Genomic DNA, 27543 nt, shown 5'->3' with positions numbered 1-27543 from the left:
TTACTGTTCCATTAAAAAAAAAAGTGTTCTTCAAAGGCATCAGGCCAAAGGTGGCTCTGTGGATCTAAGGCTAGCTGGAATATTTTCAGAATAATTTCTCAATGTCTACCTAATAGTCACTTTTGGTCTTTGAGAGAAAGAACAAGTCAGATGATTAGATAATTCTTAATCAAAATCAGATGTTAAAGAAGGTCCTTTTCTTCACTATTTGCACTTCTAACTTTAGACATTTGGCAAAATAATGTACAAGTTAGCTATGTAGTCCACAGATCGTTTGAAAGATAATCCTGAGGACTTGGTGAGGCTCCCTGTCTGCATTAACTGGAAAGCATGCCTGCTTAGTAGGCTTTATTCCAGGTTCCAGTAGCATGGCATCACACAAGGAGGCAAAGCAGTTCTAATCTCTCTTGCCAAAAGTGAAGAAAGACTCTTTGCATTACCAGGCCCTTTTTGTGGCATAGTTTAAGACATGGACACAACAGAAGTGTAGGTCTTCATTATCCCCACCTTAGCGTGGCTGCAAGGGAGGCAATGAGGAGGTTTCCCACGAGATAGCAGCCCAGGAACAAGTAATGAGAAACTGTGCCGCAAAACTGGCGTCAGCTCCAAAGGAGAGCGGTGAGAAACAGAACTAAGTCACCCACAAAACGCATTAAGAAAGAACGCGGTGTTATCTCTACAGACAGCTCGCTTAATTAAAAAAAGGCTTGGTAAGAGAAGCGCGGCAGCGGAGCCCTGCGGAGCCCCCGGCGGCAGCACAGCGCCGCGCAGCCCCCGGCGGCAGCTCGCCCGCTCAATGCCCGGGCTGCAGCGCCACCTCGTGGAAACTTTGCCCGCCCGCAGCCAGCCTTGGCTGCCCCAGATCCTCTCCTCGCTTAGCTGTATTCTCTCAACACGCAACTCATCAGTTATCTGTTAGCAGCTAAAGAAGCAAACGATCTTTAATTAGCCGAGTCCGTATCACACTCTCAAACCCGGTGCCTCCTTATTTGAAGTGGAGCTGCTTTAGCTCTTGTTTTCAGGGTATCAGGAGGGATTAGGGGTGTGACCTGACCTGCAGTTAGCGCTGCTGCAGGGTTCCAGCACATGCTGCTGAAAAGCTTGAACAGCCTCATTCCAAAACACATTTCTCTAAAGCTGCAAGAAACTACTCTTTCTTTTCCTGTTTATAGGAAATAACTGAAATCATTTCCAATTCAGTCTGCAGAAGCAAATACATGTTTTCTTCTTTGCTTGGGACTTGCTTCCTTCTGGCAGCAGCCTGGCTGTGCATCAGATATGCTCGGCACAAGGGTAAGGATGACCCCTGTGAATGGCATCAGGGACAAACGTCACCCTTAGCTGCACTAAGATGGAGAATGTGTACCACTGGTAATGAACAGCTACTCAGCAGGTGGTCTGCTAGAAAGCAGCCCCGTGGAGAAATACCTAAGAGTCACAGTATCATCAGGGTTGGAAGAGACCTCACAGATCATCAAGTCCAACCCTTTACCACAGAGCTCAAGGCTAGACCATGGCACCAAGTGCCACGTCCAATCTTGCCTTGAACTGCCCCAGGGACGGAGACTCCACCACCTCCCCGGGCAGCCCATTCCAGTGTCCAATGACTCTCTCAGTGAAGAACTTTCTCCTCACCTCGAGCCTAAATCTCCCCTGGCGCAGCCTGAGGCTGTGTCCTCTTGTTCTGGCACTGGCCACCTGAGAGAAGAGAGCAACCTCCTCCTGGCCACAACCACCCCTCAGGTAGTTGTAGACAGCAATGAGGTCACCCCTGAGCCTCCTCTTCTCCAGGCTAAACAATCCCAGCTCCCTCAGCCTCTCCTCATAGGGCTTATGCTCAAGGCCTCTCACCAGCCTTGTCGCCCTTCTCTGGACACGCTCAAGCATCTCAATGTCCCTTTTAAACTGGGGGGCCCAGAACTGAACACAGTACTCAAGGTGTGGTCTAACCAGTGCAGAGTACAGGGGCAGAATGACCTCCCTGCTCCTGCTGACCACACCATTCCTGATGCAGGCCAGGATGCCACTGGCTCTCTTGGCCACCTGGGCACACTGCTGGCTCATGTGAGACAGCAATGTGCCTTTGTGGCCAGGAGGCTCTATAGTGTCCTGGGGTGCATTAAGAAGAGTGTGTCCAGCAGAGCAAGGGATGTTCTCCTTCCCCTCTACTTTGCCCTAGTGAGGCCCCATCTGGAGGACTGCATCCAGTTCTGGACTCTCCGGTTCAAGAGGGACAGGAATCTACTTGGGAGTCCATCAGAAGGCTACAGTGATGACTAAGGGACTGGAGCACTGCATTGTGAGGAAAGGCTGAGAGACCTGGTGCTTTTTATTCTGGAGAGAAGACTGAGTGGGGATCACATAAATACATGAGGGCTGCATGTCAAGAAGGAAGGGACAGCCTCTTCTCACTTGTGCCTTCTGACAGGGGCAATGGATGGAAACTACAGCACAGGATGCTCCACCTCAACATAAGGAAGAACTTCTTCTCTGTAAGGGTTATGGAGCACTGAAACAGGCTCCCCAGGGAGGTTGTGGATTCTCCTTCTCTGGAGACTTTCAAGACCCATCTGGATGCATTCCTGTGTGACCTGTGCTAGATTACATGGTCCTGCTCCGGCACAAGAGTTGGACCCAAAAATCTCAAGAAATCTCTTCCAACCCCTAACATCCTTTGATCCTATAACATAAGCAAAATGTAAAGTAATCATAATGTAATGTAAGCAAAAACAAAGGCTCTAACATCACACACAATATAATTTTCCAGTAAGCTAGTTTTTTTCACACACATAATTTTTAACACCAATCTGAGGAAAATGAAGAGTTCAATAAAATGGATTAAATCACCAAAGCTTTCCTATTTAATAATGTTTTCAATTTGATCAATATAAAGAAAAGCAGCTATAAAACTTTTTTTTTTTTCTTGAAGTAACTGAAATCAGGTGCAATAGCAAAATAACTTCTAGATTTCAGTAATCATGTGGGGGAGGCAAAATTTTAGTGAAAGAATCTAAATACACTTTGAAATTCTATGGAAATCATACTCTTTTTTTTTTTCCTCTATATTTGAATTTACCTCTAAAAAGATATTTAGACTTCAAATACATAAAACTCCCTCTTCTATACACCATGGGGTATTACCACCAAGATCTGCCAAGAATCAGACTTCCACAGTTATTAACTGTTAATCAACGCTACAAGTAGTAGGAGGAGTATTACCTAGCACTGAAAGTTACAAACAACAAATAGAAGGTATATAGTTGTAAAACACACTGGAGGTCAACAATTAAAAGGATACTTTGTAACAATTAAGGCTGTCTGTCACAGAGAGGATCTCAAGAGAGGATGAATATGAAAATATGTCTGACAACTCCTTTATATTCATCCCCATTTGAAGTAAAGTCCACCAAGAGCCAAGAAGGCTGGAGGCTTTTATGGTGCACAAATCAGTTCTGACACATTATCAAGAAGAGTTCTGGCAGGTCTCTAATCCTGGTATCTGTTCTGTCAGAGAATATTTACAGTCATCTATATTTTACACTCACCTTATTTTCTCCCAGGAATATTATTAATTTCACATTCATCTTATGATGATAGAAGAAAACTCCAATGAGAGCCAAAAATCTACCAGAGCTGTGTTGAACCATTCACTACCTAGTTCACTAGAAAGGTACGTAGTTTAGAACAATGAAGAGTGAGAATAGCTATTTATTTCCTTCACACATGGAATAAAGTCTGTTCACTGGTGAGGTGAGATGAATATAATTTCTTCTACCATCTGCACAATTAATTCTGTTTACAGTGTTAGCCAAAGAAACAGGAAAGGCAGACTCCCATTACAAGAGGCAACAACACTCCAGAGATCACGGATTAAAACTGAGCCTGGATAATGCCAATTTTAAAGAAAATTAATTTCTACTCATTTTTGGAAAATGTTCCTCAAGAACTACATTTCAGTACATCCTCTTCTTCTACTGGCATTTAAGCAGCCTATTAAATTGTCTCTGCAATTATAATAATCAACTGTGTATGCAATGCATTTCTTTCTTTTCACTGCTATGAAACTAACACCCCCCACTTGTGGGAATAAAATGTCTATTTCAACATGCACTGGATAGACCAGCATAGCTAAGTAAATAATTTGCATGCACTGTAATGTAGAGACCAGTGAACAAAGCACAACAAAAGGTGAATGTTAACTGCTAAGCTATTTAGTAACTCCAAAGCACATGACCCAGCAAATGGAAAATATCCTTAGAAGAGCATTCTTTGAGCAATAATGTCAGAGATGTCATCCCCAAGAATGACAGCAAAGACATCAGATGCAGGAGTCCAGCTAACAAAAAAGCAATGGAAAATATGCAGTGCAAACATTTTCAATGCTTTCTATCAGTATATAGAAGAAATGAAATTAAACAAGAATGCCTCATAGATACTCAGCTATTTAAAGAAGGCACAGGTGTTTATTCAACAGAAATTAAATCTTTTGGACCACAGCCCTTATCCAAGTGACAATACTGCTTGGTTCTAAACCAAATGAAACAATACCACTGACTTTAAAGAAAAGGAAAAAAAAAAAAGAAAGAAAATTCAATTAACAAGAACGAAAACCAGGAAAAAAAAAAGAAAACCAAAGGAAAAAACACACAAAACAAACAAACAAACAATAAACACACAAAAAAATACTCAAAAGCAGAACAAAAAAATGCCAGAAAGCAGTTCACAAGAGAATCTCCAAACTATTACAGACCTTTCATGGCTTAAATGAGAGTGGCAAGACATTGAAACAGGTTGCCCAGAGAAGCTGTAGAATTCTCATTCCTGGCAGTGTTGAAAGGCAGGTTGGATGGGGCCTTGGATGAACTAGTCCAGTGGGAAATGTCCCTACCCATGGCACAGGGGTTAGAAACAAATGATCTTGAAGGTTGCTTTCAAACCAAAACATTCTATGATTCTACATCTGCCACCCTGCAAGCAGAAGTTTCTGCTGACATGCATCACAAAAACCACCACCAAACAACAACCACCAAACCAAAACAACCACAGTTAAACTCTTTAATATAGTTTGACAGCTTCTACACAAACCAAAAATCCCAAAAGAAGTTTTCTCATGTGGTAATTAAAAATGTCTCTAATAAAATTAATACCACTTCTTTAGTGAAGATTAGAGATGTTACTTCATCAATACCAAGTGGTAACAATCAGCAATTTTTGCTTCTTCTAAACAACAATTCATTTAACCTTTAGCATTTTATACATCTCAGACCCAGAAAGGATGACTTGCTATACTTTAAGATGTAAACAAAACCTTTTAGTATCAGCTTTGGCCATTGAGGACTCTATAGAATGCCTAAAACTGCTAAATTTTCTTTAGCAAAATAAACAGAAGGGAAGAAAGAATGTCAACTACCAGAAAGCAAAGCATCCTTAAGCTGCTCTAACATTTTTTCTTCAACGTTGTTGAAACATCACAGAAGAACAATCCTACACTGCAATCCCTTACTCTATGCCAGAAGCCCTTGAAAAAAGGAGTCACAACATCCTTACCCTCACGGTCATACAAGATCTGACCTTTCTTACATGTGCAGAGAAGTGAAGAAACACTACGTTTTTCTCAGAAAAGCTGTAAGTTATAAGCTGAGTCTAACCATGAAATAGTAACAATAATTAAAGCAAACACCCAAAAAACCCCACAACAAAACCCACCAAACTCACAACATATGCAGAAACCAAAACCACATTATGCACTTTTTACCTTTACATTATGCATGTAAATTGCCTTTTGCCCAAGCATTTGGGACCTTTATTTTCCCCAATAAGTAAAAAGTATTGTATTCAAATTACTTCTCACTTGAATGGTTATAGCTAAAACCTAGAACATTGAAAGCTGAACCACTTAAAAGGCCAGGCCTGTAAATTCCATCTCTCCTCCCGCCCTTCCCACCACTCCCTATCTTTTAGAAGTTTCTCCTGTACACACAGCATCCTTCCAAAACTTTGTTTTGGGAACAGAAGACAAAATGCACGACTATCTGAAACCACAACACCCACTTTTAAATAGACCATATCTCAACTACACAAGTCTCACCCCAGTCATCAATCAGGCACTAATGCAATATTGCTTCAATACAAGTTGGCTTTACAGGAAAGAAATAGACTAGTGATACTAAATGGGACAAGATGTTATTAATTATTAGTAGAGGTTAAAAGCTTCCTTAGATCTTGACTAAAATCCAACATCTGATATTACTCACATACCTGTGCTTGTAGTTGCATACAAAGTGCCAGTAGCTGTACTTGTAGGGAGTTTTCCATTATTTAGTTGCTTCACCCTTTTCAGGTGAGACTTCCCATTGTAATGAACTTGAGCTTGTGCCGCAGAGTTCAGTTGTATATTGCACACTTCACAGAAAGAAAACAGTACCTTCTTTTTTTCTTTGCTTAATTGATAGTCCTGTCTGTCGTTCCTCAGTCCCTTTTCTTCAAAGCTCTGTAGAACAGCTGGTTGATTCATAATCCCATCTTCAGAGATGTGTTCAGGACTTAATGGACGTTTCATACCTACAAAGCAGACAAAATTGTTGGAAGCCAACTAATAGCACTCACTACAAAACAAGCATTTTGTGTTTTGCAATTCTATACAGCATAAACCAAAGACCAGTCCCAACGAAAAAGGTTCCAAACTGCAGAGGTGTCACATAATAGAAGAAATACACATTTGTGACACAGCAGAGCTCAGAAATAACAAGTTGGCAATAAATGATAGTCTGCACACACTGATGACTCATTATTTTCTTTCCAAACTCACTATTTTAAAGCAGGTTTATTATTGCATCTCTAGTAGAGGTTAAGATAACTTTCAAATATATTTTTTCCACCTCACTACATGGTGGTTGCAGGGATTTTCTCTTTCCACTGACTGTAGCAGTCCCCACTGCCCCAAATAGAATTATTCAACCAAATAGATGCCTACCAAAGATGTTACTGAACTACTGGAAGACAGTAGACTGTTCAAGTGAGATTGATTATTAGTTTCCACTTTTATATACACCCAAATTCTCATTCTTCATACAAATATTAAAGTGTGATCTACATTAGACTTCAATGCCTTCACAATTGAAACTATTATGTGGAAAAATGTCAGCTAGAAGACAGTCTTCCAAGAGCTACACAAATACACAGGAAATGAGAGTCCCTAAACAACCATCCAAGAACCTGGAATATGCATACTTGTCCCTAATGAGTAAAAAACTCATCATGATAAACAAGCCAAGCTACTCAAAACAAAAAATCTATATGGCAGGGGAAGGGATGTGCACAAGTGTGTATTTTCTTTAAAATATGCTCCTAAACCAAAACAGAAGAAGGGAAGTCTCTTTATAAAAGGAATAAGGGTTTACGGTAGCTCAAACAGAAAATACTACTGTTTTCCTGACTAAAAAAAGTGCTCTTTACATTTATTCTCTCAAATATCTGTATCAGCTGAAGGCTGGCTCACGAAGCTGTGCAGAAAAGCTCTTTCCAGGCAAGAATGCACCAATATTCGGCTTTGAGAAGGACAGAGGCTTCAAATAAAAGGTCTCTTTTTCAGTCCAAGGACCACAGTAGCATGGATTGTGATGGTTTGGGAGTTACCTGCCCCCCCACTCTTATGAAATCACCCAGACTAGACTCAGATGTCTGGAAGTTAAGGAATGAAGTTTTATATTTACAGCCTGGCACAATATACAAGTAGGTATTTACAATATTTACAGCAGTATACAGAACTATACAAGTTAAAAGTAATACGGAAACACAATATTCCTCCCCAAAATCAGAGTCCCCAGGAGGGGCTCCCAACCACCTTTCCACCCCTCTACCTTACCCCAGAGTATACCTTACGTGCAAGGTGAGTTTGGAGGATCAGCCAAGGGGGTTATAAGTGGAAGGATTAGTTAAAAAAAAAGCCCAGGGAGAAAATCACAGATGCTAACTCCAGCAGAGACACACATTTTTTCTTATCTATGCTTGTGTTCTTGTTTTTATACATCTCAGCAAGCCTATGAGTGAAACAGACATACCATTGTTTCCTTTTCACAGCTTATCATCTGATTTTTCTCATTAAAATATTCCAATTAGCCTCAAACCACCACATGGATCTTTGGCACATACATCACTCCAATAGACAGTGGAACAAGAAAGAGTACACCTATACACACACAAAACAAAACTAAAAAGCAGTCATAGCACAGCTATGCAAATGGCAACAAACTTCAGAGAAAAGGTTAAGTAGTCTTTTATATGATGGGATAGTATTTAATCACATTCCTAACTCTAGACCATGATTAAAATTTTTGTATTGGTACATCCAGTTGGCAGCCAGTCATCAGTGGTGTCCCCCAAGGATCAGTCCTGTTCAATATCTTTATTGATGATCTGGACCAGGGGATTAAAGTCCATCATCTAAGTTTGCTGATGACACCAAGCTAGGAGCAGGTGTTGATCTGTTGGAAGGTAGGAGAGCCCTGCAGAGGGACCTGGACAGGCTGGATCGGTGGGCAGAGGCCAATGGGATGAGATTTAACAAGGCCAAGTGCAGGGTTCTGCACTTTGGCCACAACAACCCCAAGCAGCGCTACAGACTGGGGACTGAGTGGCTGGAGAGCAGCCAGGAAGAAAGGGACCCGGGGGTACTGGTAGATGGTAGGCTAAAGATGAGCCAGCAGTGTGCCCAGGTGGCCAAGAGAGCCAATGGCATCCTGGCCTGCATCAGGAAGAGTGTGGCCAGTAGGACAAGGGAGGTTATTCTTCCCCTGGACTCAACACTGATCAAGCCACAGCTTGAGTCCTGTGTCCAGTTCTGGGCCCCTCAATTCAGGAGAGATGTTGAGGTGCTGGAACATGTCTAGAGAAGGGCAACAAAGCTGGTGAGGGGCCTGGAACACAAACCCTATGAGGAGAGGCTGAGGGAGCTGGGGTTGTTTAGCCTGGAGAAGAGGAGGCTCAGGGGTGACCTCATTGCTGTCTACAACTACCTGAAGGGAGGTTGTAGCCAGGTTGGGGTTGATCTCTTCTCCCAGGCAACCAGCAACAGAACAAGGGGACACAGTCTCAAGTTGTGCCAGGGTAGGTCTAGTCTGGATGTTAGAAGGAAGTTCTTGCCAGAGAGACTGACTGGCATTGGAATGGGCTGCCCAGGGAAGTGGTGGAGTTGTGATCTCTGAAGGTGTTCAAGAAAAGACTGGATGAGGCACTTAGTGCCACAGTCTAGTTGATTGGATAGGGCTGAGTGCTAGGTTGGAGTGGATGCTCTTGGAGGTCTCCTCCAACCTGGTTGATTCTATGATTTTCCAAGTCAAGCATGACCAAGAGTTTTAAACTGAGTTCATAGCCATGTATTCATTTCGCATATGTGACAGTTCTGCCATCAAATTCACAAACAATATAATCAGTACAGTAAGATATGCACCATATTAAATATTAACACCAAAAAATGATGATTGGAAGTATTTGTAAGGTCTAGGTACCTAGTGCTTTTAGAAAAAAGAAAACACACTAGTGATCCTGAAAAAAAAAACCAGGCTAGGCACTGTCACACTAAATCATTTAAGCGTGAGTATCATATTTCAAGGCAAGCAACCAGGATCCTCAACTCAGCTGAACTTAGATGACATTTTCACCTGAAAATTTAATCTGCTTAGAGCTTTGATATTTGTAGCTTTTCAATGTATTTTTAAAACTATAAATAGTTTCACATACACCCCTTTGTTTTCTCTAAACGTTTAAAACAGCATTGTTGTATTTTTTGTACATTACATTGCATTGCAATCAAACATAATTCTTCAATGATAGTTAACAGTTTAAAAACACTAGCTTGTCAGAAACATCACAACTTTGACTGCAAAAATCAAATAATAATTCAAAATGTAATTATTTCAATAATCTACAAGATTTTAAACTCATTTTAGACACGTTTAAAAGTGGCTGAGGCAAACATCTGCAGCAGGAAGCTCGTGGGCTAAAAGGCAAACTGGTGATGCAGACAGCTGCTGCTGATTACCTGTAACAGCAGCAGAACCTTTCAAAGAGGGTTTATTTTGAAAAGCACTAAGGTGATACTGCATTAGGCCATTACCACTGCAGCAAGAGATACATGGACTCCTAGGAAGATCAGAACAGTTGCATCAAAAGTGCACTCCTGATGTGACCAAAAATATTTTTCATGTGGTCACACCCAGAAAGAACAAGGACCACACCTACTCTTCAAAGCAGCATTCCATCTGCTAGCACACATGGAAAATAAACCTTTAGACAAGAAGAAACTACTGTCCAAATTTCACCTTTGGGTTTTGTTTTTTTTTTTACAAACTCACTTTTGTTTTTTTTTTTTACAAACTTTTTTTTACAAAGTACTGTCTTAGGTGCATTAACAGAGGACAAATGAGTCCTTAAACTAATCTCTGGCTACTAATTTAAGAATTAAAGACCATAAACTGATTTTTTTTTTTTAAATACCTTGATTGCCTTCAGCTCTGCATCTAAATTAAAAGGTGACCTGATGTGGCTGTTTGAGCTAATTTTCAAGCTCAGATATAGGGGAGAGGTGAACATTCCAGGGACAGGCCATATAATGGCAACAATAAATAAGTTAATATCATTTCACTGGAGCATCAAGAGCCTTATGTCTAGAAGCACAGCTTGTTCTTTCCCCTTGCTGGCTTCTGCAGCTTGAGCTGGGCCTGTCTGCTATCTTCCCTGGCTGATGTTTTGGCTGCTGCTGCTTTTGTTGCTTCACTGCTGCTTGACCCCTTCCCCACCTTCCTTAAGTTTATTGTGTTTTTTTTCTCTAGTAATTTATTTCTCTTTATACTGTTATACTGAAACTAGAAAAAGTACAATTTAATTTTTCCTTGACTTTCCAAAAAAAAAAAAAGAATCAGTGTTGTGAGTTTATTCTATCAGAGGAGGGATGCACCCTAACCCGGGACACCTGATTATGAGCAGAGCTGACCTTACATCAGCTGCAGGCAGCCACGGATGCAAAGCACTTCTGAAGGAATACCTGCATTAAGCACCTTAACCCTTAGCTTTAGGATGGTTTTCAGCAGCATACTTTGAACAGTAGGACCTTGGAGAGGACCGGTGCGTACAACCAGAGACCATATCATGCTAGCCCTCTGGAGCTGGTCTGTCCCTACACAGCAATCTCAGCCCTTGTCTTCCCAGGACATGAGAGTCCTGTACATTTGGTACAGCACATTACCTGCATTTGAAAAGTCTTGTCCAGTCCCTTTTAAAGTGTTTAAGAGGAAAATGTTGGTGGTAAGCATACACCAAGGTTATACTGTACATCCATCTTTCACACCATACTACAACTCCTACCATAACAGAAGCGTTCTAACTGTTGTGGTGTGTTTGCTCAAAAAAAACCCAAGAAGGTTATTACATGAAAAGTCCCTTTTTTTTTTTTTTTTTTCAAAATTTAGTTTCTTCCTTTCTTCTTTAAAGTTAGGGTTGGAAAAACACACATTTTAAACTGTCCACTGAAATCTCCTGACTCTAGAATATACAGAACAAATACAATTCTGTATTCAGTCAGTGTTAACAATTTCACCATGAATGCAATGTATTTTGTAAGAAGAAGCTCCTCTTTAGAAAGCTATCTGAATGCTTTATACTTTGATTAGAGAAATTTGCACACACACATTAAACTGCAATAAAACCCCAAACCAACCAATCAACCACAAAAAACCCAAACAAATATGCCACAACCCAAAAGATTGGATCATTCTTCCTGTTCTCTACATTTTATCATCACTCAAATTTATGCAAGTGGGCATCTGGCAAGTGTCTTTTTCCTTTAAAAAAAAGAGCTTTCCACTGCAGACAGATTTTGAAGAGTTCTGGATGCTGCTTATTCTCACTCACCCTGAGTCAGATATGAAATGGGGCCATTTTGTTCCTCAGGCTTACACATAGCTCAATAACGTTATCATGTAACAGAAACAGCTACTTGAGACTACAGTCAGTGAGCTGAGAATACAGAGAAGTTACATGATCATTATATTCTGCAATACTAAAAAAAAAATCAATTGAAGTAAAATAGAGATTGAGAACTATTTAGAAGTATGTTTAAGACTAAAAGCAAGAATATGAGTTCATTAAAAAGGGGGAAAGGATGGAAATAAGGGGGAAATACAATAGATGAATCTTTTAAGCTCCCACCGTGGTATGCACAGTACAAGCCAAGTCTCAGCAGCAGCTGATACATAACAATATCCACAGATTGTAATGTCTCGTTTAAAAAGGCCATGGTTCTGTGAATCACACTTGGAGAGGCAGACACATTACAAAGGTAGTGCTATATTACTGTAGCTGTATTCACTCAATGACTTAAGAGGACCAGACCCTATTAAAAATTGAAAACAAAGGGGGAAAAAACACAAACAGGAAACATGAAACAAAGAAAAGCATCCAAATACATTAGAAAACATAGGGCTAAAATGACCCAGAAACATCTAGATCTGTAAAGGGATAGTGTGCCATACAAATTTTCCACAGGTACTTGGAAGTCTGGTCCTTTCTCTTGCAAAACTAAGTTCTGATTCAAACCAGATATATTAATTTTCACTCTGTCTGAAATCATAAAAAGCAGCAATGCAAGTATAAGAGATTTTCAAGGATTTCACATAAGCTGTTACCAAACTAAACAAGTTGTCCTCCCATCACGTTTCCTCTTCAGTACACAGAACTAATCTATCCAAATAGATTCTGCAAGCAATACTGGAGCACGAATGAATTAGTGATTTATGACACCACATTCAATTTCTTAGGTGTCATAAGATACCCTGTTAGGATTGCTGAAACCACATCTTCTCAGCCTCTTTCAGCTGGTAAAGAAATCTAAGCATGGACATCATCTATACTTGAAGCTCAAGGCAATTAGCCTTTCAATTTAGCTAATTTACTTTTAAATAGAGGTGTGCTTTCAGAGGAGATACAAAGAAGTATTATATAAGTCATCGCTGTAGGTGAAAATGTGCAAATCTCAGCTCAAAGGAAATCAGCTTTGGTTATCCTATGAGTTAGTGAGGGTTACATGAAGCATTATTTCCCTGAGTGCTGTTCTAAACTTTTGCAATGCCCATTCCTAAGTAGTTGAAACTTCAAAGAACCGCTATGCTGGAAATGTAATTACACTGCAGACTCTCTGTGGATCTCTGCCAGGTAAGCAAAACAACTTATATATGGGCAAACACTATGTTCTCCTTTAGCCTTTGCAAATAATCAAATGTGTTTCAGAAGTACAGGGACAAATACAATAATTATCTGGCTTTCTGCACTGTCACCTTTCCAAAAAGGTTCGCTGAGGCAACTGGGGAAGGGAGGGGAAGAGAAAAAAAAAAAATAGAGGGAGACCTAAGTCCAGCCCTCATGCAGTACACCTCCTAAGCACCTCCTATGGTGAAACCTACCTATGCAGATGGCCTAGTGAAGACTGCATACATGCCTTAAGTGCTTTGTCTACCTGAGGGGTGGTTGTGGCCAGGAGGAGGTTGCTCCCTTCTCTCAGGTGGCCAGCGCCAGAACAAGAGGACACAGCCTCAGGCTGCGCCAGGGGAAATTTAGGCTCGAGGTGAGGAGAAAGTTCTTCACTGAGAGAGTCATTGGACACTGGAATGGGCTGCCCGGGGAGGTGGTGGAGTCGCCGTCCCTGGAGCTGTTCAAGGCAAGGTTGGACGTGGCACTTGGTGCCATGGTCTAGCCTTGAGCTCTGTGGTAAAGGGTTGGACTTGATGATCTGTGAGGTCTCTTCCAACCCTGATGATGCTGTGATACTGTGACTCGAAACAGAACAATCATGATTCCATAGTTCCTCCACTCTGCCATAAAACACTCGCACACACATCGATAAGAAAACAAAACAAAACCAAAAAAGGCAATGAAAAAGAAAAAGAATGGAAGTAAAAGAAAGACAGAAGAACCAGCCTGAATACAGCCAGAGCATTATTTAAAAGAAACTCATGAGAGCTGCTTTTGAGAAGTCTTGGGACCTTTCTTATATTTTTAGACAGTATTTTCCAAACACAGATAAACTATCAAGAGACATATGGTTTGCACCATCTGGGCAACAAGTTCTACTAGGATACCGTGGTGAATAGCATATGTATAGTGCCTTGTGTGCAGTATCCTACAGTGTTAAAAAAGCACTAGAGACTATTTTGAAGCCAATCTTGAAAAATTCTCCATATGTTTAAGGGACCAGTTTTCTTTCAGAGATGTGTTCCTCTTTCTTTCAGTACAAATCAAAACAGAAAACTGCCATGTTTAATCTTCATCGTGTCTTGAAATTCCTCAAGGAGGCATCATAGTCTGCAAAGTTTCCATGTGTCAGACTAGTTATTAACCATCCATATGCACCAAACCAGCTCTCACTTATTTCTTCCATCTCTGCTCACAGAGCACACAAAATATTTTAATTCAATGTTACAGTGAAAACTGGATGGTTTGGGAAAGTAAATACATTTCTATGCCTTCAGGGCCTGTTGTAATAGGACATGGGGTAATGGTTTTAAAGTATAAGAGGGTAGATTCAGGCTAAAGAAAAAGTTAAACAAATTCTTCAAGAGAGTGGTGAAATGCTGACACAGGTTGCCCAAGCTGGTGGTAAATACCCTATCCCTGGAATCATTCAAGGTCAGGTTGGACAGGGCTCTGAGCAACATGCTTCTGAAGGTTGGACTAGATGACCTTTCAATGTCTTTTCCAACCCAAAACATTCTATGACTGTATGAATTATAGCATACTGACCAAACTGTGTTAAGTATTTTTTTCAGCTTGTTTTGATGCTGGTTTATCAAGGCAAAAATGAATAGAAAGCCAGCTTTGCTATTCCTGTGCATGAAAAGTTTTGAATGGTGTAGTATGACAAATGTCTGACAGCTTCCTCACAGACACATTTTAGAGTACTTAACATTTGAACGAGTTTCTCTTTAAACTAGAAAAACAGATGGTTGTTTCACAACACAAACATTAGCTGTTCAGTACAAGGTAATTCAGAAAACTGAAAACATTCAACTAGCTAGTACAGCATTTTGCTTTGTTCCACCAGCACTGAAATTTATCCACATTAAGAAAACCTAAGTTACACTTACTGTACTAGATTGTGAGCTCAGCTAAAATTGGAGCAATTGAAAAATAATAGAATCATAGAATCAACCAGGTTGGAAGAGACCTCCAAGATCATCTAGTCCAACCTATAACCCAGCCCTAGCCAGTCAACTAGATCATGGCACTAAGTGCCTCATCCAGGCTTTTCTTGAACACCTCCAGGGATGGCGACTACACCACCTCCCTGGGCAGCCCATTCCAATGGCAAATCACTCTCTATGCGAAGAACTTCCTCCTAATATCCAGCCTGTACTTCCCCCAGCACAACTTCAGACTGTGTCCCCTTGTTCTGTTGCTGGTTGCCTGGAAGAAGAGACCAACCCCCACCTGGCTACAACCTCCCTTGCCCATGTTTGTAGCTAGCTTTAATTATAAGGTTGATCCTTCCCTCTCTAGCCCACATACTTAAGATCTCTGGCATTCTTAACATTAACAGTACTAAATTTACACAAAGAGATATATCCTTACCTAATACAACATAGCTGACTTCTCACAAGAGCGTTAAATAGGTTTGGAGTCCAGACAGATATCGTGGATTCTCCTACTCTTTTGTCATCCCCTACCGTGTGTGTAAGTTTATCAATGGCAATAGATCTGACAGCAGAATGCTACTTGACTCCCTTAGTTTTCTCCACACAGAATCACACAGAAATTCTTAGATTGGACTCAATGATCTTGAAGGTCTTTACCAATCATTAGTTCAACACTGACAAGTCCTTGACTAAACCAAATCCCTCAGCACAACATCTAATCACTATGAATCACTATGGTTGGAAAGGAGCACCAGGATCATCCAGTCCAACCTTCATCCCAGCATCCTTAATCACTAGACCATAGCCTCAAGCACCACATCCACTCTTTAACACCTCCAGGGATAGTGACTCCACCACCTCTCCAGGCAGCCTGCTCTATCAACAAGTCCATTGATCCATACAACATTCTTGATAACCACACTGCCAAATCCTACTGTGTAGTCTGTGTATCTTAGTGTCCTCAACAACAAAAACAAAGGTCACAACCAGACATCACTTACAATCCCTACTGGGTCATATTTACATATAATTTCATCAAAAAAAACTAGCTTTTTGTCAAAGACCTAAGACCAAAATATTCTGTATTTCTAAACAACACCCAAGAAGAAGGTGGAAACCCAAATAAATAAATCTAAGTCTGATTTTTATATATGTATCAAACTTAAATTAATTCTGTTAGACAAATCCAGAATTAAAACATCTCATATGCCAAAATGCCAGTCAGCAAAAAAATAGTCATTAACTTCAAACATAGGTGAGATGCTTTTAAAATACATGGAATGTACAGGTCATTTTAATAGCAGCCTCTCAAGATTAAACAATTTTGAATCTACTTTTTAAATTTTTCTAAGTGGAAATATACAAAGTGGCTTTTCTTCAGCATATTCTCAATTATGCCCACTTTCATTATCTGCTTCCTTGAGACTAGGGAACTCTCTTATCAATCACCAATTTAATAAAATAGATTTAATTATATTGTCTCTAAGATAATTTTCTAAGACTATTTCCTAAATATCTAGATTTCTACAAAATTACTAGATTTGGGTTTTTTTCACTTGCATCATTCAGTATTGCATCCAAATATTCTTTTCAATCAAAGGACTCCTCTTGTGGTCTTCCACAGGGAAAAAAATAAATCTACACTGAGTAACATTGAAATTGTTTAAAACAAAGAAGATGTATCTTCATCACATTTTACAACTGAAAAGAGCTGAAAACAAGCTTATAAAAGGAAATTATCACAGAATCACAGAATTAATTATGCAGAAGAATTATATAGAAGAATTATGTAGAAGATTAGTCTGAACCTGCCTACAGCAATAAAAATACCCCAAAAAAGTAGAGCTTTATAAGAGAACAAATTAATTCTCTATATTTTAGAATCACCTCTGAGAACATAAAATAGCATAATACCCACTGTAAACCAAATGGTTTTTACCTAATTGGAGAACTGATACAAGATGTAAGGTACTTTTAGTGAACTATCTATTTTAATCTTTAAGAGTTTTAGGCATGAACTTGCATGAATAAAGACCAGAACCCACAGACATAATGGGAAATTCCCACAGAGTATTTGTACCTGGCTGTTGCTTTATCTTGCTTGAGCTAATCACATTTGAGGACTAAGTAAAGCTTTGGTCTCAGGAAGCAAAAATCATTTCCTACCTTTCTCAATAGCATTGAGAATTCACCTCATCATATAAGGAAGCCACTAGAGAAAGCCATGGAATTCACCTCATCATATAAGGAAGCCACTACAGAAAGCCATGAAATTCACCTCATCATATGAGGAAGCCACTACAGAAAGCCATGGAATTCACCTCATCATATAAGGAAGCCACTACAGAAAGCCATGGAATTCACCTCATCATATAAGGAAGCCACTACAGAAAGCCATGGAATTCACCTCATCATATAAGGAAGCCACTACAGAAAGTCATGCATAGTAGACAGTCGTCTTATTCATATAGCCTAAGTCTGACAATATTAGGAGCTGGGTCTAAGTTGTACTGGAAATCCTTCATTCAGGATAAAGCCTGGTAACGATACAAAAGAACAAGAACTTTGAGGACTGTGGGAATGTAATAGCTGAGCATGAACAAAGAACAAGCTATGTTCAGAAATAACGTGAGATTGAGACGTAGTAGCTTGCCTGACAGCACTAAGAGGAAGAAAGCCTGCTCAAAACCGCAAGAACGATCAGTGGCAGCAAACATCAATCCTGAAGTGCCCCTAAAGGTTGGTCCCTATTTAGTCATCCATAAGAGACTAATTCTCTATGTAAACTATTGATTCTTTTTTGGAACTGAAAAAGTCTGGAAAGAAATGTTCCCTTATAGTACAAAGGTAAAGGAACCTAAGATACATTTTGTCTTATTAGTTACTTAAGATTTATGATCCAGTTATAAGGTAATTATCCAACTGGCAGTGAACCTAAAAACAGCCCGTAAAACTAGGCAAGTGGATCATCTAATCTGAAGTCATCTGCAGAACCAGACCAGGTTGAATTTAGCACATCAGGAATGTAATCTTTCACTTCCCGTCTTCTGTGTTTAAAAGGAACCATAGCTAAACATAGGTTTTGCTGACACTGAACCTGGAGAAGCCTCTGGCAGAGCTGAGAATGTGGCCACTCCCTAATCCCTCCTGCCCAACCACAGACTTATGCAGATCTCTCCTAAACTCGAGCTGCCAACCACTTTGGGCTTTAAGCGACTGCTGCCTGCAGTTAAAATACACACTTCCGTTCATAAAAAGTGAGGCACCCTTTTGCTGGTTTTGCTGACAACTCACACTGATCCATAAACAGCACATGCATGTGCTTCCATGCTGCAGATAATCCACTCTACTCTCTCCCCAGCAGTCTGTTGGGGTGAGTGTACTTGTTCATACACATTGGACAGACAAACACTCTTCATGTCTTTGCACTCCAGGTCATGCAGCCCAACTACTGCATTCATCTTATTTGGGTTTGATAAACATTTGGACATAACTTTAACATTTACATTTGCATTCTAACCTGAAAGGTATTACTTGAATTAAGAATGTGAGGGTTTGATTTTCTTCCCTCTTATTATGCAGCTGCATAAAATTTACACTATTTGTATATCATATTTAAGGAAAAAAAACACTTCAATAGACTCAGACAGTATAGTCCTCCTACCTCAAAATCTTCATACCAAAGAACCATTGGCAGTTCCAATAGCACTGGACTGCATAAACACTTGTAGATATTCAGCACCAAGTATCCTGAAGAAGAAGAATATTCAAGTTAGCTATATGAAACACTAAATTAGATACCATTCATAAAACTTTTGCTTCATACCCATTTCAGTGGACCAGTTAAGTGCAAATAGAACGTGCTTTAACACAAAGCAAGCCAGGTGCCTTAACTGCAGTATAAAGCAAATTGCATGATAGATGTGCAGACTTCTTTGCTTCAGAGGCATTTGTACTTGAATCAGCCCAGAGCTTCCTTGGGACCAGCTTTTCCATCTAAAATACTCTATAGAAAGAGCCTGTCACATAAAAGAAAAATGACCCTTCCAAGCAAAACTGGTCTAAACAGTATTTCTCAAACCACTTAAGTCTAGAAGAGAGGCTTAGTTCACAGAGGCAAGGATGAAGAGAATAAAGGAAAATGTCAGTGGGTATCTTCATGGTTCACACTTCTATCTGTGCATCGACTACCTGAGGAGAAGCCAGAGTAGTAGGGCTGGAAGATGTGTTTCCACTCCTGAATCTGAAACAAAACTATGAGGTGTTCTTCACGTCATTTTTGTCCAAATTGTCCTCTCTCTTCACTAATCAACTCAGACTACGCTGTGAAAGCAAGGGCACAATTTATAGCTAGCCTTTGTGCTCATTATCTGCTTCAGGTATGATTTGATATGAAGTATCTGAACATCATCTCTGGAACAATAGCTAAGAAACAGAAGATTCTTTTTTCAGCACAAAAACACAAAGATTAAGGTCAGCCTAAATAGGGGTCATTCAGTATCATCATCAAAATGAACAAACTATGGATATGGAAGAATCACCTCACAGCCACCCATATTAGAGATGGACTCGAGGCACGTGCACATCTTTTGCTGGTTTCTACATAAAGTGAGCTTCTCATAGTGTTGACTACATACTAACTGCCGTGTTAACAAGCAGTGTCTTCCTTCGGACATTTACAAACATCAGAATGCTTATTCATGACAGTCCCACATATCATCTGCCATCCCAGATGGTGACTGGTGGGATGCTGATTTTGTCCTAAGGCAGTTACCACCCACCAAGATAGTATATGCAGGGCTAAACAAAAAGCATGTGCCATCTGCTGTCAAGTTTAGAAGACTTTTTGAAATCTACTAAGTTAGTTTACTTTAGATCAGACAGGTCTGGAGGCTATAGCTCTCTAAAGGCCCCATAAATTAAGGGTAAGTTACACTGTTACAGACACGTAGTAAATCAGGAACAATTTGAAATGTGCTGCTGGCCTCACCTCTAACGCCATCAAGGCAGCAAAGTACTCTTATTGTGATCAGTAACAAAAAGGACATACAGACCACAAACTCAGAGGGAACTAGAAGGAACCTGAGACCAGGAAGCAAGATAAAATTCTACAGAGCTTTACAATTTCTTTGCTTAAAATGATTTTTATAAAGTTTATTTCTTGCTGACAGGATGATTTTTCTGTCTCTTTTCCTTTAATCTCCCTGCTGCTATCGTTTTGACATTTGTTCTCCATCTTACGATGCCTTGCACAGCCCTGCTTTTTTCCTGCCCCCATATCTCCAGATAATCTTCTTGTGCTCTTGCTCATGTGCTGTCATACTATGCACACACAGAGGAAAGGAAAGTCAATTAAAACACAGAACTAGTGTGACATCTTCTGCCTGCCTCACAAACAGCGGAAAATTCCTCTTGCTTCATCTGTCATGCCCATTTATGGATGGTTAACAGAGAATGCAGCAATCTCCCCAATCTGCTGCCAGTAAGCACTCAGACTGCATACAATAATTCTATCCATTCTTCTTGAATCATAGAATTAAATTTCTTTTTTGTACATTGATAAAGCTCTAAAGCCAGAAAACAGAGAAGAATCCACCAGAGTATTTTTCTGAACGTTTTTAAATCACAAGCTACACTAAAACCTTTCACTGAGGCAGGGAGTTTACTCTTGCACAAGTGTAAAGGTTACATCACTGTCTGTACACATCCAAAAAAAACTATATTGCCTAAGATCACCCCTTAAGAAGTGAAATTTTAAAACATGTCCAAACTGACTTTAAATCTTTAAGATCAGAAAAACAAGGCACAAAGGAGAGATGGTGAAGGTCTGTAGTGCATAGAAATAAGAGAAGTGTGCTGCAATGGTCTCAGGGAGGTGGCAGAGTAGATAAACACTGCAAAAGCCCCAGGTGCTACAGCCTACACCAACACGGCTGCATCAGTAAAGATCTTCCTGGAAGCCTGGTAGCAGATGCTGCAAAGAAAACACCTCTAGTCAGCATGGGTGCATCATCTCCTCTAGCATGCATAACATGTGGAGCAGAGACAGAGCAGAAGAACAAAATAGACTGGTCACCTTCAAATGGCAGCTCAGCTTTTAAGAAAAGGTAGGGACTAAGAAAGAAAATCTGGAGAAGTGCATGCAAAGTGAGAGATTTGTCACTCCTCTCCTCCCACACAAGGAACCAGAGGCAGTAAGAGGCAAAGGGTAGAATTCCTCCATACTCCTTAACAAAAGGTGTCCTTACTCTTTCAATTACTTAGTACAACTCTCAGTTGCTTTAAATTGTCCAGTACAACTGTCAATTGCTTTAAATCATCCCAGGCTACTTCCCTACTGCAGAGACCACAAATTCCAATCTATGCATCCTACTGCAGCTGTCAGCAGAACACATGGCTTTATTAAATGTCCATGTAATCAGAAATTTAATTAAAATTCAGTATCACAAAGGTATTTAACACAAAAAGATCTGACATACAAAATTATATCAGTTAGTCTTATACTGCCATCCTGCACAGAATACAATTCTGGACCCTCTTTAGAAATACAAACATTTTTCCACCTTTCATTTTATAACCATGAATCTGAAGTCTTCAAAGAAATTCATGCATACTGTTACTATAAATGTAAAATGCCACTTTTCAAAGGGATAAACTTCTGATGAAGGCAGTCACACTGAAAATTGGACGTTAATCCCCTCTGAATAAATATAACCCCCAGAAAGATGGAAGTGTGAGCAGAATATGTATTTTTTACACTTGAAAACGCTGAGGTGCACTACAAGAAGCTTTTAGTTTAGTATTTACAGCCAAAGATACCCTTCAGAAGCTCATTTTACTCTCGTGAGATATTTCTTTTCAGTCTCCTATACTCAGGTTATACCATGCTGAATACCTGATAACTGAACACAGTTTCAGACAGTTTTAAACACACCTATTGCCTTAAAAAGTCCAGTGGATTGACTATGCCTCCTGTACTCACATCACAAATATGACATTCTGAAACATCAAACAATTGGATTCACTTAAGAAAAACTGATTTATCAGTCTGATGTTTCTTTTGCTTATGACACTCCACTCATCAGGGTTGCTAGGTCTCAGAATTATATCTTACAGTATTAAGCATTTTTCTTAAGCTTTGTTTGTGCAGTCATAAAATCCCTAGGAACTCCTAGCTTTTTAATCCTTCTAGAGATGAGCCTTTAGGGTTCATATTTTCAGTCAGGAACTAGAAGGGAATTAAAGATAAACCAATTTCTATTTTCTTCTTGGACCTGACAAGATTTTTGAATGTTCAGAGCTGACAATATTTCTGGCAGCTAGGCAGGACTGTTGATGTGCCTTCAGCCATGCACTTGATCAAGTCCTGTACTGCTGCTATTCTTTATCACTGTAAGAAGCACAAGAACTTTAAAAACAAAAACAAACAAACAAAAAAACCCCACATCACACACACAAAAAGAAAAAACTACAAGCAAATGAACAAAACCCCGAAACAACTCAAAACAGCCACCTCAACCAGGACAAAGCTCCAGCAAGCAGGCCTGTATTTGGTCACACAAAGTTTTCCAGCTGCTTCTTCTGATGCAGTGTTGATTTGAAGTCCCTGTTTCCCTGGTGCATGCAGTCCATAAACGCATCAGAAGGCAGATGTTTCCTCTTTATCTGTGTTCCCACAATCTCCCTTTTTTCCTTAGCCCCTAATTTCCAAGACTCACAAAGTTTCCCCATAAAAAAACCCCTTAAGTTCTCCTTTTCCTCAACCAGAATGCTCCTTCTCTGCATTCATGTCCATCTGAACTCATCACAATCAGTAATCAAATCAGCTGCCTGAACTCCAGATGGGGACTCAGCGGTTTTGCAGTTGCAACATTAATGCTTCCTTCGCCCCAAAAAAACACAACAAGGTTGGGCATCACTAGTTCATTTAACACAATACTTAAAAGCAACATATAAATAAGATTTTTTTATTTGTTTGTGCTTCATTGGGCATAAGAATCCAAGAACTGGAAAGCATCAAGAGCTCTCAGCTGTTCTGTCTTTGATTTACACCAAATGACCAATTCAATCAGTAACCCAAACTGTCAATTTAATGCCACTTTATTGTTTTAAAAAAATTTATCAGCCCATAGCTAAGACATGAAAAAAAGATGCCCAGTTCAGCTGTCAGCAGAAACAGACTGTCATCTGCCACAGAAAAGCAACTAGATTTCAGTGATCCCACACAATATCCTTGCAAAGGAATTAATATTAAGGACTGAGTTTCAGAATACAGTTGCTAATTTTCCAATTATATTTTCTATTTCCCCTTGGAAAACCTTGTTTTGTAGCCAGAGCCTTCCCCAGAACATAATTAACTTACTCAAAATGTTATTTCTGAAATTCCACAGTCATTAAATTCACCACAAGCACCTGTTTCAGCATCATCAAACAAATACTGCAAAGGGAAGGACAAGATCCATAGCTATTAACACTTGCTGTAGCATTAGGCGTACCTACATCACAAGGACAAAACACAAGTCAGGTACCACCCACCCTATTGCTCTCAAAACCATCTGTAGGTACAGTACACAGGCTAAACTAGTATCATAGTATCATCAGGGTTGGAAGAGACCTCACAGATCATCAAGTCCAACCCTTTACCACAGAGCTCAAGGCTAGACCATGGCACCAAGTGCCACATCCAACCTTGTCTTGAAGTGCCCCAGGGACGGCGACTCCACCACCTCCCCGGGCAGCCCATCCAGTGTCCAATGACTCTCTCAGTGAAGAACTTTCTCCTCACCTCCAGCCTAAATCTCCCCTGGCGCAGCCTGAGGCTGTGTCCTCTTGTTCTGGTGCTGGCCACCTGAGAGAAGAGAGCAACCTCCTCCTGGCCACAACCACCCCTCAGGTAGTTGTAGACAGCAATAAGGTCACCCCTGAGCCTCCTCTTCTCCAGGCTAAACAATCCCAGCTCCCTCAGCCTCTCCTCATAGGGCTGTGCTCAAGGCCTCTCACCAGCCTCGTTGCCCTTCTCTGGACACGCTCAAGCATCTCAACGTCCCTTTTAAACTGGGGAGCCCAGAACTGAACACAATACTCAAAGTGTGGTCTAACCAGTGCAGAGTACAGGGGCAGAATGACCTCCCTGCTCCTGCTGAACTAATGCCTGCTTGTGCCATGAGGGCATATCTCATCTAGATTATCTGAATAAATCCTGAATAGTAATAGAGGAATAACTTAATCATGTACATTTTCTAGATATGAAAACAGTTAAGATGAAAGAGTATAAAGAACCTAAGTCTTCTGCCTGCATCTGTTAGCACTGTAGACCATAGTTTAGGACCACTTCATCTGTTCTCTTGTTGAACTTTCCATACAAAAGAGATGGACCAGGAAATCATAAAGTTAAAGCTATTCTTCTTCTGAAGTCACTCATCCAATTCTTTTAATGAAAGTGCATGTATCAGGGTAGACACAATTGGGGGGGGGGGGGATTTAAGACAGAACCTGTAACTTTGCAAAGTTTCGATTGCAACAACACCCGTAAAAAAAGCAGAATAGCCTCAGCACAAAAGTAATTAATGAAAACAGCTTGTGTAATTCTTTTATTTCACATCATAAATGACGTTACATTGTTCTCCTAAAAAGTTGCCACTTCTCAGTCTCAGAGCACCATAAATTCATTGTTATCTGATGCAATTCCCATCTATGGAGTACAAATAGACCCCTCGAAATAAAGCAAAAACTACACTCCAAAATTCACATGATAAACAGTGATAAACATTTACTTGCCATCCTTTGCCCCCAGCATCAGTAATTATGGAATACCTGATATTCAATTTGCCTTTTTTTTTTTTTTTTAAACACTTAAGTGGACTTCTTAGTCTGCTGATAAGACATGAACAAGGAAGAACATGCACTGAGTTTCCTAAACTAAATCACACTAATGATTCACCCTAGCATACCGCCGAACTCTGAAATAAACACTCTGCTGTTTCTCCATTGTGCATAAAAAACATATTTACTGAAAGTGAAATAGAAATCTAATCAAAGAAAGCTGTATGGAACAGCTACATTCTATGAAGGAATAAGGAATTACACTTCAAAATAAATTCTCGTGCAAGAGAAATAGTTGGAAACAAAACCAATGTTCTAAAATTGTGTTGGAGAGTGAACTCATTTGGGATCTACAGATGTTGTGCTTTAGAGATTTGGATTAAAATCCATCATTATCTTTCAGTTAATACTCTTTCGTGGACCAATCAGCAGTCATATGGTGTTTACCAACCCTGGTCACTTAACCCACTTGAATGGCCTTTGTGCTATAATTTGTACTTCAATACAAGCAGATTACTTCTAATCTAAATGATTTGTGTCCTTTATGGGACAGATAAACACTAATCCCAAGGTTTCTAAAACATAACAAGCCTAAACAGTGCCAGTACAGCATCCACTGTTTGCCTTTTTAATAAAAAAAATATTTCCCAATTTGAATGAAATATTCTATCCGATCATACCAACTTAGCCTTTTAGACATTTATTCCAATTTTTTTATACAGGAAAAGAGGGAAGATTTATCAGCAAGCACCACAACTCAGATATACAGAATTAGTAGCAAATTATCAATATACTAATTTGTAGGTACTATGTTTGATAAAACTATTTAGCATGGGAAAAAAACCCCTTATCTAATATTCCTTAGAAGATTTGTAACTGCTTGTGAAACAAGGCATTTTAAATGTGGTAATGGACCACTCTTCCCAGTTCTCAACTTAAAAAGTCCACTTTCAGAATGGTTTTCCAAAGATTCATCAGTTAAAGTGTCCTCAGTCACTCCTGTTCTTCAGTTAATCTGGGTGACACTTGGAAGAAATTGCACTATCGTGCAAGCCTGACATCCAATTACACTGAACAGTAATACGCTTAGGCTCTGATCTCCTAAATGCTTCTGTACAAGTTGATCACTGAGCATGCAACAATCTCCCTAGGGACTCACAGATGAAAACATATTTGTATGATTTAAGCCAGGTACATCAATGTATGTGTGCCTTGAAAAATGCTGGAGACAGGAACAAGAAAAATTGAATAACTCGGTAAGAGCCTTATGGTGACACAAAGTACATCAAGATGTCATCAGTATTACCCTATTATACTCATATATTCACCAACATCAAGATGTCTTACCTAGAAAAATTACATAACTAAAGTTCCAATGCCCTAGAAAATTTACCACTTTGTAAAATATAACTAGTCAACTCAAGTTACACCAGGCTGAGGCTACTCAGAATTAGATAAAACATTCTCAACCAAAAATCAAGGCAAATCTAAACATATTTACTCCCAATGGCTCTGCACATGCTTATATTTCATATCAAGGAAAATGTTCTCCTAATTGATGGCCTAAACCAGAAAGTCCTTTTTCTTATAGTATCCCCATTCACACACAGGTCCGCTCTCAGTAGGTGACCTTAGCCTACCTCATACTGATGAGCAAACTAACACACACACAAAGAAAATCAGGAACCATTACTATTGCCAAACGCCTGTTTTACAACTGAGGCATGAGCCTAACACATGAAACTTTTAAAAGCCTCCATCCTGATTTGAGAGGAGTTAGATCATCTTTTATAGCAGCACGAAGGGCACGAGGGGGACTGCACTATAAAATTTGCCGTTCCGGCAGCAAGCGCTTCCAGGATTATTCAGAGCATGGCATGTATTTACTTGGCTTTACTCTGAAAATAGCTCTTCTCATGTTATTTGTACTTTTGAATAAGTCTCTATTACATGAAAGGTCTGGTAGAAATTACAGCTTGTTTGAGATGTCCCTGAAGATGCAATGATCTTGGAAATTACAGGAAAGCTTCTAGAATTAACTTCTCGAATTACAGGCTAGCACACTACCAAATACAGAGTTTAAGAGGGCTGATCTATCTTTCCAGAACAGTAACCTTTGCTTTTCACTAATTTTTCAGGCTCTAAGAAGACTCAGAAGGTTGTACAGTTCCTGGAATACTGTGTTTCTGTTATCTCTATTGTAATCATGATGTAAGCGCAATCTGCAGTTGTCAAGTGGCAAGTCACAGTTTCTCGTCAATTGACAAGAATGAGGAGAGTCTAATAAGAAAAAAAAACCGAACCAAACAAGAAAAAAACAGAGAGAGTGATTTGCCATTGGAATGGGCTGCCCAGGGAGGTGGTGGAGTCACCATCCCTGGGGGTGTTCAAGAAAAGTCTGGATGAGGCACTTAGTGCCATGGTCTAGTTGACTGGATAGGGCTGGGTGCTAGGTTGGACTGGATGATCTTGGAGGTCTCTTCCAACCTGGTTGATTCTATCATTCTAAGAGGTGGACATTACTATCAGAAAGACATCA

The 27543-nt window shown here is 39.9% G+C and overlaps 1 protein-coding gene across 5 annotated transcripts in view; it reads right to left on the bottom strand.

The window, feature by feature from the left end:
- The window catches only part of ZNF385B (zinc finger protein 385B), a 188555-nt gene that overhangs the window by 146624 nt on the left and 14388 nt on the right, over positions 1–27543 (bottom strand). For 3 of the 5 annotated variants that reach the window (XM_064161886.1, XM_064161896.1, XM_064161903.1), the window contains exons 2-3: positions 18847–18932; positions 6259–6561 (exon numbers count right to left, since the gene is read on the bottom strand). In XM_064161886.1, coding sequence (XP_064017956.1) covers positions 6259–6559 — 301 coding nt within the window. In that variant the 5' untranslated portion in view covers positions 6560–6561; positions 18847–18932. Of the gene's footprint in view, positions 1–6258; positions 6562–18846; positions 18933–27543 lie in introns of those variants that run through there. The other 2 variants (XM_064161913.1, XM_064161935.1) reach the window with 2 other exon arrangements.

This window comes from Pogoniulus pusillus, chromosome 2 (genome assembly GCF_015220805.1).
Source record: "Pogoniulus pusillus isolate bPogPus1 chromosome 2, bPogPus1.pri, whole genome shotgun sequence".
In the NCBI taxonomy this organism is placed as follows: Eukaryota; Metazoa; Chordata; class Aves; order Piciformes; family Lybiidae; genus Pogoniulus; species Pogoniulus pusillus.
Note: the sequence above shows the minus strand (reverse complement) of the source record. Positions and strands in the feature narration are given on the sequence as shown.